The 18,166-nt window shown below is 34.1% G+C and overlaps 2 protein-coding genes across 2 annotated transcripts; one reads left to right on the top strand and one right to left on the bottom strand.

Annotated features, from left to right (window-relative positions):
- Positions 1–1,720: 1,720 nt before the first annotated feature.
- LOC133322988 (small ribosomal subunit protein eS6) lies at positions 1,721–2,940 on the bottom strand. The gene is made up of 3 exons (XM_061531939.1): positions 2,805–2,940; positions 2,339–2,543; positions 1,721–2,270 (listed from the first exon to the last, which is right to left on the bottom strand). Exons 1-3 carry the CDS (start codon positions 2,808–2,810, stop codon positions 1,735–1,737), a joined length of 747 nt encoding a protein of 248 aa, XP_061387923.1. The 5' UTR covers positions 2,811–2,940; the 3' UTR covers positions 1,721–1,734.
- Positions 2,941–5,066: 2,126 nt separating this feature from the next.
- Positions 5,067–8,668, top strand: LOC133322984 (bystin). Its single transcript, XM_061531934.1, has 6 exons — positions 5,067–5,212; positions 5,299–5,416; positions 5,499–5,901; positions 5,972–6,364; positions 6,436–6,555; positions 8,501–8,668. Exons 1-6 carry the CDS (start codon positions 5,084–5,086, stop codon positions 8,652–8,654), a joined length of 1,317 nt encoding a protein of 438 aa, XP_061387918.1. The 5' UTR covers positions 5,067–5,083; the 3' UTR covers positions 8,655–8,668.
- Positions 8,669–18,166: the final 9,498 nt, after the last annotated feature.

The raw sequence follows: 18,166 nt of genomic DNA on the forward strand, positions 1-18,166 counted from the left end.
ACCATTTAGCTTAAATCGGACGGAAATATATATGGATGTTATATCTAAATCTGAACCGATTTTTCCCAATTTCAATAGGGCTAAATATATGAGCTGTGCCTAATTTCATCCAATTCGGATTATAAATGCGACCTGTACTTTGTTTACAATTTCACGAAATTTAACCCACATCGTTTTAGACTTGATTCAGTATGCTATGCCAAATTTCGTGCAAATCGAAGGATATATAGGGACTATGGTGCACCATTTTTGTAAAATCGGACGAAAATATATATGGGAGCTATATCGAAATCTGAACCGATTTTCCTTAAACTCACTACTCATCATTCTAAACTTAATTCAGTACGCTGTGTCAAATTTTGTGCAAATCGAAAGATATATAGGGACTTTGGTGCACCATTTACATAAAATCGGACGAAACTATATATGGGAGCTATATCGACATTTGAACCGAGTTTCCCGAAACTCAATACTCATCATTCTAGACTTAATTTAGTACGCTGTGCCAAATTTCGTACAAATCAAAGGTTATATAGGGGCTTTGGTGCACCATTTAGCTTAAATCGGACGGAAATATATATGGATGTTATATCTAAATCTGAACCGATTTTTCCCAATTTCAATAGGGCTAAATATATATGCTGTGCCTAATTTCATCCAATTCGGATTATAAATGCGACCTGTACTTTGTTTACAATTTAACATAGACAGACAGACGTACGGACATACATAAATCGAATTAAAAAGTGATTCTATGCATATTCTCAAAAGGAACCATATGTCTATCTCGTTTCTCTTTTCCTGTTACAAACATATGCACAAAGACAATACCACATCCACAGTGTGGTGAAGGGTATAAAAAATGGCTGTAATTTTATATTTTGAATTCACATACTGAAAAATTATCAATACTTAGTTGCAGGATAGCTCCCATATAATGGCATCCTCTTTATTCGTTATTTTGCTTATTTTGGGTAATCATTGCGAGTCACATCTTCCTAACAAAAATTGTCAATATGTAGTAAACTTTGGAACAGCCCCCATTTGATTGATGAATTATTTCTATTTCTGTATTCAATCGTTTTTTTTCTGACCGAAGGCTATTTAAATTTAAGGTAACATCGAATATGAATTTAAACGGGGTATACTACCGATATTTTAAAATTTTCAAACTTATTATCATTCTATGAATATATATTTTCCTCCAAATATCGGATTTTTTGTCACTCTTAACATGTATAACGAATTAAGTCCAATCTATCGTGAAAATGTTTAAATTTACATTTAGATTTGTGTTACTTTGGATTCTCGAACAGAGGTATTTAAAATCATTTACGTATAACCGTTCCCCATTTTGTTGGTAATTTCTAATTCCCCACAGCTGTTAAATTCGGCAACCCATTCGTTTTTTTATTTTATTGTAAGTACGATGTAAGTCCAGATTAATTCTAGCTCGCGATTTACATTGTAGTGCTTATTTTATTCTGGTGTATATATTACCCCCATCTAATTACATTGTATAACAAATTTTCAATTTTAATTAAATATTCACCTAAATTTCACAAAAAAACACAAAAATCAATTTTAGAATTTTTTTAAAGGTTTCTTAAAAAACAAGTTTCCTTCCATATCTTTTTTTATTTGTTGTTTTCATCTTTGTCGTTCATACATTCATTCTGTACGAAACGTATTAGATTGTTTACTTAAGTTATACAAAAAAACAATATGCTTTGTTTACTTCTTGTCGCTGGAGATGGAGCTCTTGGATTCGCGCATCGAGGCGGAACGACGTCTCTTGGCTTCTTCACGCTTGGCCTTGTTTTCCTTCTTTCTTTGGGCCAACAATTTAGCGTAATCAGCGGCAGCTTCCTTGGAGGCGGCTTGACGTTTCTTCTTCAAAGCAACACGTCTGCGCTTCCTTTGCAAGACAACGGGAGTGATGAGACGTTGGATCTTGGGGGCCTTGGAGGTGGCCTTCTTGTTGTCCTTGGCGGGGAGGGGACGACGTACAACGAAACGACGGACATCATCTTCCTTGCTCAAGTTGTACAACTTGCGGATCTTGCTGGCTCTCTTGGGACCCAAGCGACGGGGAACGGTGGTATCGGTAAGACCAGCGATGTCTTTTTCACCCTTCTTGACGATGACCAAAGCCAAGACAGACATGTTGGCATCAACGATGCAACCACGGACTGATTTACGTTTACGTTCACCAGTACGGCGGGGACGGTAGCAGGAGTGTCCCTTCTTCAACAACAAACGAACACGACCTGAAAAACAGAAAGGATTCATTAGTAAACAACTTGGTTTGTTACACTATTTTTAAAAGTATAATTACCATGGCTGAGGACACCCTGTTTCATGGGGAAACCTTGCTTGTCGTTACCACCGGCAATACGGAGCATATAGCCTTTCCATTCATCACCGAGGATATCGGCTTCGACAACTTGGCCCATACGCTTCTCATAGAACACACGCAATTTGTGTTCATCAACAACTTCGAAAAGCTTTTGGCATCCCGTAGCGGGAAAAGAAACGTTGAGCTGTAATAATGATGAAAAAAGAAAACACAATAAGTTTACACACATTTCAACTCGATCAGACAAAAAATACACAAAACAACACCGCCGATTATCGGCGGAGCAAGACAAATTATTTCAATCAATGTTTATAACTTCAATCACACATTCAATACACACAATTCCTGCGAATTTCAATGACCAGTCACATATTATAGCATATTTTCGGTGTATTTTGTTGATTTATTACAAAAATTCACTTATTTTTTCGAAAAAATTACACACCTTCATTTTTAATGTCTGATTTGGAGGAACACCAAATTGAAAGGAGTAGGCAAGATGTCAAAAGAGACAGATGATAGATGGCGGCCGGCCGTTTTTACACAACGCGCCGAATTTTGACATTTCAGGGCGTGATTGCAGACATGGTTGTATTTTGAAGAAGAAAAAGAAAAACGCTAAAATTTATTTCTACCATTAATTTAAATGAAAAATAAATTAATTATGTATTATAAATTAAGAAAAAAAATAATATATATAATTATGGGTGGCATAATTAATACAACTTAAGCTCTCATAGCAGTGTATGGATATTATTTTCAATACTGTCCTAAATTATTTAAACAATTAAATTGAGAAAGGAATAATAAATTTATTCGAATTAAACTCGCTTTATTCGGGTTAACCTCCTCGATGAAGATTTTTATGACATATATACAATGGAATTGACAGTTAAGATCTACTGGGTCTAATGGAAACTATATTTCCCACTCGATTTTGTGAATAAATCATTTTTTTCACGTTTATAGTGAGACATGCAGAGTTGAGTTTTCCTATTTTCCTCAACACTCTATTTTCAATTTATGACGCTTAAAATATGTCTTTCGAGGGGAAGAAATTTAAGATTTGGGGTATAAATCCATATCAAAAATTTTATTTCCAATTCTGAAAAAAACCATGACATTCCATGAAGACAATGTCTTGCTACATTTGTCCAATCGGATTTCGTTAGTGTCTACACCGCATTAGGCAATATTTTTATACTCCTATGTTTTTGTGCATATGTTCGTAAAAGGCAAAAGAAAACGAGATATACACATGATTAATTTAGAGAATATTGTAAACAATGTACAGGTTGCATTGATGATCCGAAATGGATGAAATTTGGCATTACAGTACGTTTACATTTAACCGAAATTCGTTAACCCAGTGGGTTTCAATTGTCAATTGCTTTGCATATATGTCAAATAAATCCTCATAAAGTAGGCTAACCCGGTAAAAAGTTCTAATGTATATGCCGTTTAAATTCCTTTTTTTTTGCCCCTCGGTTCAGATTTAGATATAGCTCAGATTTAGATATAGCTCAAATTTAGATATAGCTCCCATATATGTATATTTTCGTCCGATTTATTGTAAATGGTACACCAAAGTTCCTATATATCTTTTTATTTGTACGAAATTTGGCACAGCGTAAAGAATAAGGTCTAGAATGATGTGTGTTAAGTTTTCTGAAAATCGGTTCAGATTTAGATATAGCTCCCATATATTTTTTCGTCCAATTTATTGTAAATGGTGCACCAAAGTCCCTATATATCTTTAAATTTGCAAGAAATTTGGCACAGCGTAATGAATAAGGTCTAGAATGATGTGTGTTAAGTTTCCTGAAAATCGGTTTCCTCTTTCGATTTGCAAGAAATTTGGCACATTGTACTGAATTAAGTCTAGAATGTATAGCTCCCATATATATTTTCGTCCGATTTAATGTAAATGGTGTACCAAAGTCCCTGAATATCTTTCGATTTGCACGAAATTGGGCATAGAGTACAAAATAGTATTTGGTCTGTTCCCGTACTGCAAGAATCTACTCGATTTTACTATTTTTTTCGATATCATAAAGGAACAAAGTGTTATCGGAGTAAAAAATAGTAGAGTACGGGAACAGACCAATTGTGTTTTCGTGCCTTGTTTTGGAATCGTCATTTATTTTTGTATGTATGACAAATGATGCAGAATTGTGCATGCATTTACTTACCACTTGATTACAACGAACAACTGTTGTAGCATAATGATATGTCAAAATTATTTAAAAAAAAATCAAGTCCACTGTCTAGTGTACCTTTTTTTATAATTTATGCCCTGTTACCGTACTGCAAGAAACTAGAATTTATTACTACGATAATAATTTCTCCTTTTGGATATCGAAGAAATATTAAAATTTAAAGGATTCTTGCAGTGCCGGTATCGACCATTACATTGCTCGTTTCCTCGACAGAGGGGTCTACGATCCGAAACGACCCGAGTCTTACTCGGCCAACGTCTGTCACCTCAGCCCATTGTGTAAAAGCAATAGGGCTGCTACAACAACAACAACCATTACATTGCTAGCGTGTAAACACATTTTTACGTGTATTTGACAGTTGTTATCGATAAATAGTTGAACAATCATTGAAATTGCCATCCCTGAGATTGTTGTCAAATAAAGCAAAACAACAACACGTGGGGAAGTTGTAGCATATTTTTTCCGATTTGTAAGGAATTTAATTAGAAAAGTTAGCCACAAAAACATGGGTAAACCTAAAAAAGCGAATGTTGCCTCCGTGAGGAAAGTCCCCTTAGATGAACAGATTATGGATGGCAAAGTGGCTAAACAAAAGGATAGGAAAAAAATTAATTTCAGAGCTGAAGAATCGTCGGTAAGACAACTATTGCACACATTTAAGGAAAAGACGTAGTTCCAAACTAATTCAAAATTATTTTATGGTTGTTTCAATATCTTTAGGTATTGGACAGTAAAACTAGTAAGAAAATTTTGGCTGTTGCCAAACAACAACAATTGGAATTCAATGAAGAGAACTTCCCCAGTTTGACTCCCAAGAAATCGGTTAACTTTAATTTGGGTAAGTTGTGATATTCCATACACGATTGATTTACAGTCAGTTTTTTATAATAAATTTATTTAATTTTGTTTTAATTCAATAGGTGATGATATCAATGAAGAAGATGAAAATATTGATGTCAATGAAAATGATTTTATGGATGATCTCCAAATCGATGAAGAAGATGCCAAAGCCTTTGAACGTTTCCAAAATCCACAGGGTGGTAAACGTACTCTGAAGCTGTCGCAAATTATTATGGATAAAATCCAAGAGAAACAGGCTGATATTCAAACAAAACTCTCTGATGAGGGTTCTCTTAAGATTGAGGAACTTGATCCTCGTGTTAAGGAAATGTACGAAGGCGTTCGTGATGTCATGAAACGTTATCGTAGCGGCAAAGTTCCTAAAGCTTTTAAGATTATACCCAAGCTTAGGAATTGGGAACAGATTTTATTTATCACAGAACCACATAATTGGAGTGCTGCGGCTATGTTCCAGGGGGCAAGGTAAAGCGCGAATGACACGAAGAAAAATTGTTTAAATTGCATTGATTTGGTTTTTCATCTTCCATTTTAGAATCTTCTCATCGGTTTTGTCTCAAGCTATGGCTCAACGTTTCTATAATTTGGTATTATTGCCCCGTATTCGTGATGATTTGGCGGAATATAAAAAATTAAATATGCATTTGTATAATGCATTGAAACGTGCCCTGTTCAAACCTGCCGCCTTTATGAAGGGTATAATTTTGCCATTGTTGGAAGCCGGCGATTGTACATTGAGAGAAGCGATTATTTTTGGCAGTGTTATTGCCCGCAGTTCAATACCTGTCTTACATTCTTCGGCATGCCTGCTGAAAATCTGTGAAATGGGCTATACTGGTGCCAATTCTATCTTCATTCGTTATTTCCTTGATAAACGTTATGCTTTGCCATATCGTGTTGTCGATGCTGCTGTTTTCCATTTCTTGAGGTTTGTACATATTTCGTAATGTTAAATTGTATTTTATGATTGTGCTAATATTTCGATTGTTTTTCTTTTAGATTTGAAAATGACAAACGTGAAATGCCAGTTTTATGGCATCAAAGTTTATTAACATTTGTTCAACGTTACAAGAATGATATTTCATCCGAACAAAAAGAAGCTTTACTTGGATTATTAAGGTAAGAGAAATAAATTGAGGATTCATTAGATTTATCCCCACTGTCCATCCCTTGTGGTAGATGAAAATCTAAAGTAACAATTCACATAATATATTAGATCCCAATGAATTGTGTGACCGAAAGTTAAAACGGGTTTCCAGCACTCTAAAAGAAACTTTATGCATTATGTCGTATCAAAAAGCGAACATCCCTGATATCACCCGCATACATATTCTGTAATCCATGAAGTCAATATTGACTTCATAATCGGTCCCACAACAAAATACCCAACTTTTCCTCTGTCTACTCATACTGTTTATGGCAATATTTGTTTAAAAAATATATATACCCATTTGGCTATGGACAGTAACACCAGTCCTTTAAAGGGTTTTCAGATTATTAATAAACATCCCATTTATAGAGGAATTGAACAAATTTCCGATATTGAAACAAGATATTTTGATTCCCAAACATGGGATTCAAAAAAGAAAACTATGCAACATAATTTCAAAAACAATTTCCTTTTATCGAGGCTGTTCGCTACTTGGAAAATATTTTCGTTTCATTCACCCCTTGTTGACTACTTGGAAAATATTTTCGTTTCATTCACCCCTTGTTGACTACTTGAAAAAAAATATTTTTTAAGAAATCCACGCCTTGTTGCGTACTTGAAAAGAAATATTTTTTAAGAAATCCATGCCTTGTTGCGTACTTGAAAAAAATATTTTTTAAGAAATCCACGCCTTCTTGAAAAATATTTTTTTAAGAAATCAATGCATTCTTGAAAAATATTTTTTAATAAATCCAAACATTGAAAAATATCCATCCATTTATTTATCTGTACTCTATAAATATAATTTATAATGAACCCTTTCCGCAATACCTTCGAAACGGAAAATCGAGTATGCCTTAATTTATATATAAAATATATAAACAAATTATAATATTATTAACTAATGTTTTTGGGGTAGTTCTCAATTTTTCTATGTAAATTAAAGTGTGTCATCTTTTTTTTATAATATACAAATTTAAATTCTTATATTTTATACAATGCTGTTTATTACTAAATATTGAATATGTGATATAAATACACTTACTTCAAAAATATTTTTTAATAAATCCACGCCTTCTTGAAAAATATTTTTTAAGAAAACCATGACTTCTTGAAAAATATTTTTTAATAAATCCACGCCTTCTTGAAAAATATTTTTTAAGAAAACCATGACTTCTTGAAAAATATTTTTTAATAAATCCACGCCTTCTTGAAAAATATTTTTTAAGAAAACCATGACTTCTTGAAAAAATTTTTTTTAATAAATCCACGCCTTCTTGAAAAATAATTTTTAAGAAAACCATGCCTTCTTGAAAAATATTTTTTAATAAATATTTTTTAAGAAGAAATCCACGCCTTTTAAAAAAATATTTTTTAAGAAATCCACGCCTTCTTGAAAAAAAATTTCAACTATTTGGGAAAATATTTTTTTTAAGAAATCCACGCCTTCTTGAAAAAAAAATTTCGGCTACTTGGGAAAATATTTTTTTTAAAGAAATCCACGCCTTCTTGGCTACTTTGAAAAATGTTTTTTTTTAGCTACTTGGGAATTTTTTCTAAGAAATCCACGCCTTCTTGGCTACTTTGAAAAATGTTTTTTTGGCTACTTGGGATTTTTTTTAAGAAATCCACGCCTTCTTGGCTACTTTGAAAAATGTTTTTTTGGCTACTTGGGAATTTTTTTTTTAAGAAATCCACGCCTTGTTGGCTACTTGGAAAACGCATTTTAAGAAATCATCGCCTTTGTTACTTGGAAAAATATGCTTTAAGAAATCCAATCGTTGTAGGCTATATGTAAAAAATATTATATAAAAAATCCCACCCAATGGCTACTTGAAACAAATTTTCAAAATAATAAAATTTTTGGTTGTTTTAATTTCTTTATTAATAAAATGTTCTCTCTATTTTTTTCAGAAAACAATATCATCCAAAACTGACACCAGAAATTCGAAGAGAATTACAGGCTGCTACATGCCGTGACGTCGAAATGATGGAAGCTGATGACAAATTGGGCGCGGAGCCAGTTGAAATGTACACAGATCAAGATGTAGGCTATATGCAAGAATAATGGCTTGCAAGGAATTAATTTAATATTGATAGGAAATCAAAATACATACAGTGAGTTTAAAAAGTATTTTGCCTCAATAAAAATTTGAAAAAATTCCAATATATACGTCTGAAGCCAACAAACTAAAGATGTAAAATGACTTATGTATGATGGGGTATATTTGTGGACATATTTAGATCGCATTTCTGCAAGAATCACAGCGAAAGACCTATTGGTCTCGAAGATATCGGCCGAAATATATAATAACCCAAAAATGTTTATCACAAAAAAGTATTTTGCTTTTTATTATAATTTTAGAAAAAATTGTTACATTGAACGCGTTTGGTCTTTTTATAGTTACAATTGCAGTTAACCACATACTATAAGCGATTTGACCACGATTCCATTACATCACGGCATTTTTTCGTGGGTATTTTCTCACATTTACATTCAATACACTCTCCATCAGTATTTCATTTAATATTTGGTATTTTCTCGTCCTAATCTTAAGATGAGAGTATTAAACATAGTCATTGCGGCTTCAAAACATCCCAAATATGTTTAGAATAATAAAGAAGAGGTTTTGCCAAATATAACGCGAGGACAGAACCTTAAAAACTATAAAAACCAAAATCCGACAAACAAATTATTTAAAAAAATTCGCGAAACCCAATTTTTCTGACTTCGAAATTTGTATGGTCCAGTAATATTGATCTAGGAACCAATATATGCAATAGAAATACCAATAAGGGGGTCAGATTCAAAGATATGGACAGTTCTAAAACAATAGTAATAAACAACAATACATGAAGTTGGGAGAAAACATCATTATTCGTCAAATCCTATTGTCTTTTGAAAAACTGTGGTTGCTGGTGGCGAATACACATTCTATATTTTATCTCCGATTAACACCATCAGTTGCGAATAAAATGCAGTAGGGAATAAACGGGTCGATGTATTCATTTTCGAAATAAGATGTATTTCTATTGCCAGAAAACCGTCCATATATTTGAATCTGACCACCTTATTGCTATTTTCATCGTATATTTTGGTTCCTAGATCAGTAAAAATGAACTATAAAGTTTTCGAAGTTAGAAAAATGGGGTTTCGCGATATTTTTTTAGATAATTTGTTTGTCGGATTTTGGTTTTAATATTTTTTAAGGTCCTGTCCTCGCAATATATTTTGTAAAACCTCCTTTTTATTATTCTTAACATATTTGGAATGTTTTGAAGCCGCGACGACTATATGTTTTTGAGATTAGGACGATAAATTACCAAATATTAAATGAAATATTGCTGGAGAATGTATTGAACGTAAATATAAGAAAATACTCGCGAAAATATGCCGTGGTTTATTAGAATCGTTGCCAAATCACTTATAGTATGTCGTTACCCGCAATGGTAACTATAAAAAGACCAAACGTGTCCTATATAATTTTTTTTTCTAAAATAATAATAAAAAGCAAAATACTTTTTTGTGATAAACATTTTTGGGTTGTTATATATTTCAGCCGATATCTTCGAGACCAATAGGTCTTTCGCTGTGATTCTTGCAGAAATACGATCTAAATATGTCCACAAACGTACTCAATCATATATAATTCATTTTACATCTTTAGTTTGCTGGCTTTAGGCGTATATATTGTAAAATGTTCATATTTTTATTGAGGCAAAATACTTATTACACTCACTGTATATAAATATTATTATTTTTTTTAATATTTACACTGGAATAATGTAAATACAACTTAAACGAATTAATAAAAAAATAACAAACAACAATGGAAAAAAACGCAATATTTTCATTTTTATTTTAATTGGACACTTTATTTAATTATAGAATTTGGTTGGGTTTTAGTTCTTCTTTTTTTTCTCTGTTAATATTCGATGATATGAGCAATTATTTTTTTTGTTTTTGTTGGATATAAAAAGCAGTTTGGTTTTGTTATCACAAAAATTTGGTATAATCAATCAAAAAGGACAGGGTTTATAATTTAGTTGGTTAAATGTATATATATTTTTATAAATAGAAATAAAAATAATAGAGTTTCTCTTTTTTTTGAGTGTGGGGATTTGGTAGTTTGGAAACAATCAGTTTTAAATGTACAAAAATTTAGTTTAACTAAATAACAATGTTTTAAATCTTAATCTAAACTTTTTTTATTCATTCATCGTTTTTTTTGGTTTATTTGCCTATTGTATAAACAAAAATATATATAAATATTTGTTTGTTTATTTTTTTATTTTAGTACATATATATGTATAAGTCTATTCTAATTAAATACATAGTTTTATTTTATTTTAATAATTTTTTTTATATTAATAATTTTGTTCAGAATCAAAATAGACATTAGTTTTCCTTACATAAAGAGAGAAGGAGGGGGTTTTTGTTCTAGAAGAGTTTTTGTTGTTTTTGTTGTCACTTATATGTTATGTAAAAAATTGGACATCAAATATTGAATAAATATTTCTTTTATGCGTATGTATGATGAGAAAAGGGAATGAGAGAGATGTATGTATGTTATAAGTATAGTGAGTGATTGAAATAAAAATATTAAATAACCGTTTCCAACTAAATGTTTTCAATGTTGAAGTTAAAAATTCGAAAATGTGTGTATATGGCGTACAGAGGCGTTTTATTTATACCAACAACAATTTAATTTCCTGCTCCGAACCCTAATGTTCCGTACCGGGATTGAAATGGGTTACCGGAACCGGATCGAGAAGTCCTGCGAAAGGAGTAACGTCGCTTCATGCTACGCTAGCACGTCTCCCAATGTGTCTCAGGAGTCGTCGTCTGATTCGTCAGTCGTCCGCGTTATTTACCGGATATCAGTCCGCTTTTAGAAGGTAATAACTGCCTGCGACTAGGGAATTTCAATGCCCACCATGAGTTGTGGCATTTCGTCCTAGGTAATGACCAGAGGGGTACAGCGCTGGCCGAGCAAAATGATAACTCAACATTTTGCACTGCTCGCCAGACATCAATCATTGTAGCACCGCGTCTGATAAATGTCGTAACCTGGCAACTCGTCATTTCACTCGGCTCAGACTACCTCCCCATAATCGTCCCCATAAACAGACCGCCCGATTTCATAATCTCTGAACGCCACAATTTCCTTAACCATAGGAAAGCCAAGGATTCAGAGAGTTCACCAATAAGAGTGATAAATTCCGTCGATCTAACCCAGCAGATCCCAAGGCAACGGGTTAAGTTGATCTCAAACCCTGAAAAGAAGTAAGATAGGACCTCAGTCACATTTAACGACGAAACTGTGACTGATTCGAAGAGATGCGCGAGTTATTTTAACCGACAGTTTGTCGAGCATCCCGATAGCGACAAGGCGAAGCGAAGAGTACTACGTCGAATAAGATCTCTTCCCGCCGAGGAGGTAACACCACAGTTTACAATGTGTCATCCGTAACGCGAAGTCATTCAAAGCGTTGGGCCCTGACGGAATATCCATGTATATGCTGAAACAGCTGGGAGAGCAAGGAGTCGAGTACTTGACCAAAGTCCTCATTTTGCCGATAGCAGCCCACGTCGTTCGCGAAGTCTGGACAATAGGCAGGGTGGTCCAGGTACTGAAGCCAGATAAGAATGCCAGCAGATCCCAAGGCAACGGGTTAAGTTGATCTCGAACCATGGTGAAAAGTAAGATATGACCTCAGTCACATTTAACTGTGACTGTTTCGAAGAGATGCGCGAGTTATTTTAAACGACAGTTTGTCGAGCATCCCCAGAGCGACAAGGCGAAGCGAAGAGTACTGCGTCGTATAAGATCTCTTCCCGCCGAGGTGGTAACACCGCAGTTCATAATGTGTCATCCGTAACGCGAAGGCATCCAAAGCGTTGGGCCCTGATGAAATATCCATGTATATGCTAAAACAGCTGGGCGAGCAAGGAGTCGAGTACTTGACTAAAGTCCTCATTTTGCCGATAGTAGCCCACGTCGCTCCCGAAGCCTGGACAATGGGCAGGGTGGTCCTGTTACTGAAGCCAGGCAAGAATGCCCGCAGATCTAACCCAGCAGATCCCAGGGCAACGGTTAAGTTGATCTCGAACCATTGTGAAAAGTAAGATATGACCTCAGTCACATTTAATGACGAAACTGTGACTGATTCGAAGAGATGCGCGAGTTATTTTAACCGACAGTTTGTCGAGCATCCCGATAGCGACAAGGCGAAGCGAAGAGTACTACGTCGTATAAGATCTCTTCCCGCCGAGGAGGTAACACCACAGTTTACAATGTGTCATCCGTAACGCGAAGTCATTCAAAGCGTTGTGCCCTGACGGAATATCCATGTATATGCTGAAACAGCTGGGAGAGCAAGGAGTCGAGTACTTGACCAAAGTCCTCATTTTGCCGATAGCAGCCCACGTCGTTCGCGAAGTCTGGACAATAGGCAGGGTGAATTTTACAGGCCAATTTATCTTTTGTCGCCAATAGCGAAGACAGTTAAGGCATTACTCCTCCCCAGCATTAGGGAAAGCTATCCAGTTGCTAATCATCAACATGGGTTCTGTAAGTAACACAGCACAACAAAAGCGTTGCACGCCATCTTCGCACATATAAGTCGAGGCCATAACCAGAACCGACCGTGCGATAGTACAGTGTTGGTAGCGCTTGACCTATCAAAAGCCTTTGATAATGTCAGTGATGCCAAGCAATTTGAAAACGTCAAGAGCACTTCCTTCCGGCTGAGTTTGAAAAGTTAGATAATCAACTATATGTGTGGACGCCAGTCGTACATGGAGTTCCGAAACAAGAGGTCAAAGGCCGTAGAGTGAGCAAAGAGTTCCCCAGGTTGGAGTGATATCTGCAGAACTGTTTAACCTCTATCTTTCCGGTATTCCACGCCCTGAGAGAGATCGTTACATATGCAGATGATTGTACGATCATGGCGTCGGGTCCTATTGTTGAGGACATATACAACCATATGTCATAAGTTGAAAAGTAGAAACAAGGTCCTCAAGTCGCATGCCGGCAGCACTTGGGACACAGATAATAAACCTTGCTGACCTCTTACAAAGCGATATGTGGTCTGTGGTCGGCGAATACTAATGTTACTCTAAGGAGAAATATTCAATCCTGTCAGAACGCCATGCTGAAGACTACAACAGGCTGCCAATGGACCATCTTCATGAGAAGACGAAAATCATTCCCTTAAGTCAGCATAGCAATAAGCTTTCGTTGCAATACCTGTTCGAGTTCTTCAAGGAAAATCATCCCAACCATCATATGGTGAATAAGACCTCAATAATGCCCAGGAGTCAGGAGGCATCTGCATGATCTAGAGAGAGAGAGGTCCAGCGTTATAAAATGGAGCCTCTAGATCAAGTTGCCTATCGAGCTGATCTAAATAGCATTCATACTGATGCAGTATCCCCAGCGCTGAAGGAATACAGAATGAATGCAAATATGAAAAACATATTCTTTATTGCTTTGTTTTAATTACATGAACGAACGAAATATATGAACCTGAATTTATGAATCTCTGTAAATATATACACACACATACTGAAATTACTAAAACTAAAATTAGTTGTTTGTTTGTATAGTATGTATTGTGTATCTGCATATTTTAATGGGTTTTATTTCATATTGTTTATGGCGATTTTTGTATATTTTGGGATTTTAAGTTTATCGTTTTTTATTTTTTAATTTGAATTTGCTTAACAAACTAGCCGTTAGTTATTTTATGCTATTTATTTTCAGTAGTTTTATTTATATGTATGTATTTTGTGTTAATATCTAGATTTGATTTTTTTGTATTTTTTTGGTTTGTTTGTTTCACTATAAGTATTGTTTTGTTATCTCACTCACACATTTTGTCAAAAAAGGTAACTTAAAAAATATTTTTTGTTGTGTTCTTATTTTTTTAAATTTATATTTTGTTGGTTTTTTGTTTTTGGGGTTTTAAATGCGGACTTTATGTATATTTGTTTATCAGTTGGGTATTTTTTGTGACTATGAATTTAGTTTTCTAGTTTTTTGATTTTTTTTGGGGGATTTTAGAAATATTTGTAATTGGACTCAAGTGTCAAATCATGTACAGTGGAAAAGGGCTATGCTATTTGTTCGTTATGGTTGGCATTTTTAAACCAAACCGGATTCATTTGCTATAGTTTCAAATAGCATGTGGTCATTGTAACCTAGTTCAACTGTACATAATTTGTTTTCTAAAATAAAATGTTGCTGCTTTTGTTTTAATCTTCTGTCAATATTTGTAATATTTAATAAATCATATTCTCATATTGGGTTATTCATTTAATTCATACTAGTTTTGTATGTGTATCTGTCATATGGCACAGACATGTACATATGATATTACATGAATAGCACAATATATTGTTTTTTTTTCAGGGTGAAAGATGTAAAGTTTTATTTTTTAAATGCACCTATGGCCTTAATGCAGGCTTGTCATTCAATAGAAAATGTTATGATGTTGCAGCAAATATGTACAAAATATTAATTATTTAAATTGAAGTTATATAATTTATGATTAAAATCGAATGGATCAGAGTCGCCATGTTGTGGTTATTTTTGGCCAATAAGAGTCTGAACTGTAAAACATACGGAGTCGAGTAGTGAGTTGTAGATATACTCCGATTGTAAGTCCAAATTTAGATTAGGCGAGTTTACTTGCGGCAAGTCTTTGTTTGTAGGAGAGAGGGGCAGGGGGTATAGAAATGAAAAAAATTGCTCGTACCGACAACTTTCTGGCAATTCGTTTTGTGTATTTCGTATTTGTTGACATTTTATATACATATATTTAAATGTGAAAAAAAAAAACAAATAAAAAATTATTTTGGAAACCTAATTGCCTTGTATAGACGCACGGAGCAAGTTCAAAAGAGAACGATAAAAATTGCCGCAAGTAAACTCGCCTAATATAAATCAGGACTAAGCAAAATTTAAAAGTGCTTTAATTTCAAAACGTATATACAGTAAACCCCGCTTAATTACCTCAGTGAAAATTTCAAGATTTTTGAGTAATTATCCGTGGAAGGTAATTAAGCGAGCACGGTTACCCAGCAAGGGTAAATATCGGTGGACACTGTTGCTTTGGTTGATCCATAACTGCTCCAAACTTTTACAAACACCTGCACAGAGCCCAGACCTTAACGTAATTGAGCATCTTTGGGAAGAATTAGCTAGGAGAGTGTATGAAAAAAATTTAACTCCTTAGTACAGCTTAAAGAAGGCTTTATTGGAATCGTGGAATTCCATAGAGCCGGGGGTATGCCAGAATTTGGTCAAATCAATACCGAAGCGTTTACAGGCCGTTCTGGACAACAAAGGATATGCAAATAAATATTAATTTCTCGATTTTTTTTTTGCATTTTTTAACATTGATACATTGCTTTGTCCGATTTTGCGTTGAACACAATAAATTGAGTTAATTTTTTTTCTGACGAAATTTGCTGTTATCACTAGGAAAGTTGTTGTTTTTTGTATTGTTAAGAAACATAAGTAAGTAATGTGTAAAAAAAAGCGAAAAAACTACACATTTAGACAATTTTTTTGGAATGTATAGCATTATTATATCTGACAGCCACTTGTCCGATTATTCGATGGAGCCACAGTATATATATATATATTATATATCCCAATCTAAGAATTGGGTCTATATTGGAGACTCAACTACTTAAACTCGGACTTTAAGGGGACCTACCCCATTCTCGATTTTAAATTTTCCAATGTATGTTATGGTTTTGTAACTTTACACATATGTAATTGAAGATTTATAAAAGAAGAAAAATAGTTTGCAAAATTTGGTTGTTGTTGTTTTTTTGGTGATTAAAGAAAAGTCCATATTTCTGATGGCGTGCATGATAACTTATCACTGGAACATTAGAAAGAGTACATGACTGGCTCTCGTATGAACTAGGATTATTAACTCGCTCAAAATTTTTTTTTGGGAAATTCTACTATTTTTAACCACAAACTATGTTAAAAAATAAAGAAGCTCTTCACTGATTGGCTTTATCCTAGTTCATACGATAGCTATACACTATGCACAAAGACATAATACCCTGTACCAAAGTGTGGTGAAGGGTATAAAAACAAGTGAAATGATTATTTCGATGAGTTAAAAACGGAAAAACAAAATTAATATACCCTCCATACATGTAAATGAAAGTTAACAAATATCCGGCATGAACAGACCTAGAAATGAATAATAGCAATACGTCGAAATATTCATTCATTCATATTCATTGTTATCCGAATTAAGTAGTCTCTTGAAATCACTATCGTCACGGTACAACAGTACCGTCCAATTGACACTCTAGGTTTTTGTGGGCTGACGACATTATTCTTAGATGTATAATATTCCAAAATTCTGGAGTCCAGTCCTATCCATTCACACATAATAAAGTTGTACCAAATATAGTACCATTTAGTACACATTAGTACTATGCTTCCATATCTCAATTCTATATTCCAACAGCAACCAAATTTTAGGTTTCCAGCTCTCTCCGTTCATCCAAATCCAAATTGTACGAAATCTAGTGCCGTTTAGTACTTTTTGTACACACAAATATGAATTTCCAAAGATGTCTCTATAGATCTGTTCCTATTCCTAAACTACTTCAATCCTACACGCCAACAGTCATTTTAATTCCCAATTTAAAGACATCAGCCCTATCTGTTCACCTAAATCCAACTTGCACCAAATTTAGTACCAATTAGTTCTTTTCCTACACATAAGTACGATTTTGTAAAGCTATCTCAATCCTGTACTGCAATAGTAGTCCTAATTCCGATTTTCAGTCTTCCATCTTTATACACTCATTTAAACTCAAATAGTACTAAATTTAGTACCATTTTGTACGTTTTATAATGTATGGGAGTTATATATATATATAATTCTAAACCGATCTGTGCAAATTTCTATCTCAATCGGACAAATATTGGGAGTTTGGAGCACTATTCACATAAAATCGGACGAAACTATATATGGGAGCTATATCTAGTCCTGAACCGATTTCAGCGAAACTTTGCATACATCAGCCTGGACCTAGTTCAGTACGTTGTGAAAAATTTAATCTCAATCGGATAAATATTGGGAGTTTGGTGCACCATTGACATAAAATCGGACGAAACAATATGTGGAAGCTATATCTAAATCTGAAACGATTTCAAAAAATAAATATACACCAGTCTGGACATAATTTAGTACGCTGTGCAAAATTTTGTCCTCATTCGGTGTCTCATTAATGTAGTCGGTGCACCTATAGATACAGATTGAATATCTAATTTCGTCGAATTTCGTCGAATTTCATGTCAATGGCATTTTTAACATGCTACGTCTGTTAATATACAAATCTTAGGACCATCTTTTATATATACCCAAAGGGACGAATTAAAAAAACACTCAAAATCGAGCTTCAAAATGTCAGCATCATTTAAAGGTAGATGCAGTTAAAATTTTGAATAATGATACATAAGGGGCGTAGATTTTGTTGGCTTCCAGTTTTATTTTATGCTACGTCACAAACTGGTTCTCATGTTCGACCCGTCT

The sequence above is a fragment of the Musca vetustissima genome, unplaced genomic scaffold (assembly GCF_032173495.1).
Source record: "Musca vetustissima isolate MV318-11 ecotype Yass unplaced genomic scaffold, APGP_CSIRO_Mvet_v1 utg43215, whole genome shotgun sequence".
In the NCBI taxonomy this organism is placed as follows: Eukaryota; Metazoa; Arthropoda; class Insecta; order Diptera; family Muscidae; genus Musca; species Musca vetustissima.